Source organism: Pagrus pagrus (genome assembly GCF_965226575.1).
Source record: "Pagrus pagrus genome assembly, chromosome: 21".
Taxonomy (NCBI): domain Eukaryota; kingdom Metazoa; phylum Chordata; class Actinopteri; order Spariformes; family Sparidae; genus Pagrus; species Pagrus pagrus.
Window position 1 is genome coordinate 15,948,791 of NC_140208.1, and position 4,070 is coordinate 15,952,860.

A 4,070-nucleotide genomic window follows, 5' to 3' on the forward strand; every position below is an offset into this window, starting at 1 on the left:
AAATCTATCTTGGTGCCTTTAGGTCCTGCTAAAACTTTTTAAAAATATGATCCATCTAAAAACACAAGGAGCACTGGTGGCCTGCTACAACTTTTAAATCTTATTCAAATGTGCAGGGGCGAGGCCAGGGGGGGAAAGGTTAGGACGATTCCAAGGGCCCGGCACTGACAGGGGGCCCTTTGAGGGGCTAATAATATTATTATCTATCTTGAATATTTTAATCTGTCATGGGGCCCAAGATTTCTGGCAGCGCCCCTGCAAATGTGTGTGAACTGACCCTTTAAAACCTCAACCCAGTGCTACAGAAAGTCACCAAAAGAGGGCGGTGGTGTATCAGACACCAGAGGTCACAGAGGGAACTCGTCTTAAATCCTAAGTGTCGTTTAAAAACTTGAGATGGTTGTTTGTGAAAAACATTAAAGCGACAGTGGAGAATATTATCAGCTGTGGCCTGAGCACAGTTTGTGCGTCTCCAGCTGTGTGAAGCTGCCTGTATCTGTTGCTCAGGCAGAAAACCAAAGCTCCATGTGTGGGTGCGCACAGCAGGGGGCGCTGCGCACCGCGCTTTCAGCTGAGTGAGCTCCCTGATCATTTGCTCCTGCTTAACAATATTTTCAACATTTCCTTCAGCCTGAAAATACGTCCAAATGAAACGATGTTCCACCTCCCTCACTGTCTGCTGTGGGAACACTTCTGTTGTTTTCTCACAGTGTTGACAGAATTTGCATTTAAACGCGCACACACTCTCTCTCACACACACACACGCAACAGGGACAGTGTGGAGGAATTCACCCGCAGGCGACATCAGTTGGACGGGTCTTTTACCTATCTGCTGCATCTCTTTCACGCTAAGTTCACTGTCCGACAACACCTTTGAATGACAATAGCTGGCTGGCCGGCTGGCGGCCTTCTCAATGAGCTGAATAAAGTGTGATCTCGAGGCACTGTTAAGAAAACATTGCATAAATCACATTAAGAGACGAGCTGGCTGCAGGATTAGGCTGTGGAGAGGCTATTGTGCTGGAACATCTTGGTGCCAGCCTGGAGATGAGGAGGAAAACTGGAGCTATAGGTGCTTTTTTTAGACAGACAGTCTGGAGGCCTGAACAGGTATATGCAAATCTAAAGAAAAGAGAGAGAGAGAGAAGGAAAAAAAAAAACGCAGGGCACTGAGGTATGCGTGCATAGGCGCTCTTGGCTGAAGGCTGGGTTTCACCACGACTTCGCCTGGAGCGCAAGAAGGGGGGAAAGGCTGAGGAGCCAATGAGGAGGCAGCATCCAGCCCAGCTCTCTATAACTCTGTGTCACAGGGGCTGAGCGATGCCACAACAGAGTTTCTGCAGCCGGGAGAGTTTCAGTGGACTATAGGCTTTCCAAATTGCGCGCACACACCATTTCTTTTACTGCGATTTTTTTTTTTTTTTGCTCCACAGCTCAAGAACCCACCCACAGTGGACTTTCTTCACTCTGGAGGGCTGCTTCCCACCATGAGCGCAGGACAGACGTACGAGAAGAAGATTGCGTGTATTCTGACCGATCTACCAGGATCTATGAGCTGCCACCCGAACTCCAAGGACTCCCCAACTCTGCCCGAGTCTTCGGTGACGGACATGGGCTACTACAGCGGACAGACGGCGCACGGCCAGCACGAATATTACCAGAGTCAGGCGTACGGACAACCCATGAACTCTTACCACCACCAGTTTAATCTGAACGGAATGGGAGCCGCTGGAGCGTACGCCACCAAATCTGAATACCCGTACACGAACAGCTACAGACAGTTCGGACATTACAACAGAGATCACCTGCAGGCCTCGCCTCCGAGCTCAGGTAAACTTTGAGATAATCAGCGGTCCTTTATCTGCGTTTATCTGCGGTGTGCGTAATGTTATCTGCGCGTAAAGCTCGAGATAGAGGCTTGTAAAAGAGCTGAGTGCACATGAAAACACTAATCGCACCGCATTACCAGCTACTCATTTATTATCTTGATTTTCATGAACTCTTTTTTGAATTTTGCTTCAGTTTTTGGAGGTTGTTCTGGCTGAAATGGAAGGCAATACATACTCAGTGTGACGTGCTGACTTAAGACAAAACGCATGCTCTAAGTTTGTCCCCAGCAGGCCAGTGTAATATAATATATCCACTCACTATATGTGATTTATTATGTATTTGCAGTTTAAAAGAAAACATTTGCTCAGTGAAAGCTGTAAATGTCGTGTTTTAACAGCCCACTGGGAACGAGCCAGTCATTAACAGCTGGCCATAAAACAATGATGGTTTGATTAAAGCTACTAATATTCACCCCATCAGTTTTAACACGTGAGCGCCTGCCTGCCAAACTGGAAATCTGACTGAATAAAATGTTCCTGTCTGAGTGGTTTAGGTGTGATTTTTGCTTTGTGGTATTTCTGATTTTGCAAGTCTCTGGAGCTGCCTTATTTTTTTTGCTTTCTGCCATCTTATCGCGACAAAATATTCCTAAACACAAATGCTCTACATGACAGAATTCTCCTATCATCTCATCTGCATTCTGTCGTCGCTTTTTTCTCATTGTGATCGATCTTTTACGCATTATGGCTGCTCGAAGTTTCTCAATGGAGTGTTTATAAAAGAAATATTTTGCTGTGATTTTTTTTTAGTGAAAGAAGAGCCAGAGCCTGAGGTCCGCATGGTGAATGGAAAACCGAAAAAGATCCGCAAGCCGAGGACGATCTACTCCAGCTACCAGCTCGCTGCTCTGCAGAGGCGCTTCCAGAAGGCGCAGTACCTCGCGCTGCCCGAGAGAGCGGAGCTGGCGGCTCAGCTCGGCCTCACTCAGACACAGGTGAGCTACCTGACCCGGTGTAACACCTGGTATTTAATAACTGATAAATACTGTTAGAGTCACGTGACTCAGGGCTCCAAATATGGTCCATAATTAGCTCTCTAATTATCCATCCGTGCGTAATTACGCACAGGGGACGCTGGATTTCTGTTTCTGGAGTTGTTGCGCTTTATTAAGATGCAAGTTAAAGAATCAACTTTTATTTAAAAAAGAAAACCTTCACGTTAATCCTATTTTAGACCACTTTAACTGTGAATTTTCTGCTGCATCACAATTAATTCCCCCACTCTTTTCACCCCAGGTCAAGATCTGGTTCCAGAACCGGAGATCCAAGTTCAAGAAGCTGTACAAAAACGGCGAGGTCCCCCTGGAGCACAGTCCCAACGCCAGCGACTCCATGGCCTGTAACTCCCCTCCCTCCCCCGCAGTGTGGGAGAACAGCACCCCTCAGAGCACCCCGATCAGCAGACCTCAGGTCCCGCAGCCGACGCACAGCTCGTCGCCGCCCTACCTGGAGGATTATAACAACCACTGGTACCAGCAGGGATCACACCTACAGCACCCGGGCACCGTGCACCACCCAGTCCCGCAGCAAAGCGTGGGAGCTGTTTATTAACAATGACTCGAGAGCAGATTTATCTCCTCTCTGTTTTATTTCTCCCAACGAGGTCTCGCCACAATGACTCTGCAGAGCAAACAGTCGAGCGGACCGGGAGCTGGCCTGAAGCCCGAAGTGAAACATTTTGGTTTCCTGGATGATCAAGAATGTTTCAGAACTTGTTTTTTTCCATTCACAAAGCACATAAGGGATTCCTGATCACTTGTGGCAGCATATTTAACGGACATCTGGCGTGGTTTTTTAAATTATTTATCGCTTCTGTTGTATTTCCCCTAACTTCTTTTGTAAATAAATATGCAATGTTTTTTTTTTAAACAAGTAGCCTAACCACGAACCGAATATTGACAAAACTGTGCAGTTGATCCACATTCAAATCATGCATGTGAGTTTGTAGAGAGCGCGTCAAAAAAAGAAAGAAAAAACAACTAAAAGTAAACTCAGGTCATATTTATATGGATTTGTACAAAACGTCGAAGGCTGTAAATATGTGTTTATATGCAGAACCACTATGATCATATTTGTTTGAGACGGAACGACTGCACTGTGGTGCTTCCAAAACCATTTTCATATTCTTGTAATTAGTCCACTTGTTGCCTTCTTGTCAATTGAATAAAGGTGTTACTTGCA

General features: G+C 46.2%; 1 protein-coding gene across 1 annotated transcript; it reads left to right on the forward strand.

Annotated features, from left to right (window-relative positions):
- The first annotated feature begins 1,340 nt into the window (after positions 1-1,340).
- On the forward strand, positions 1,341-4,070 carry dlx3b (distal-less homeobox 3b). The gene is made up of 3 exons (XM_084341836.1): positions 1,341-1,830; positions 2,640-2,824; positions 3,126-4,070. The coding sequence occupies exons 1-3, from the start codon at positions 1,488-1,490 to the stop codon at positions 3,438-3,440; spliced, it is 843 nt and encodes a 280-aa protein (XP_084197962.1). The 5' UTR covers positions 1,341-1,487; the 3' UTR covers positions 3,441-4,070.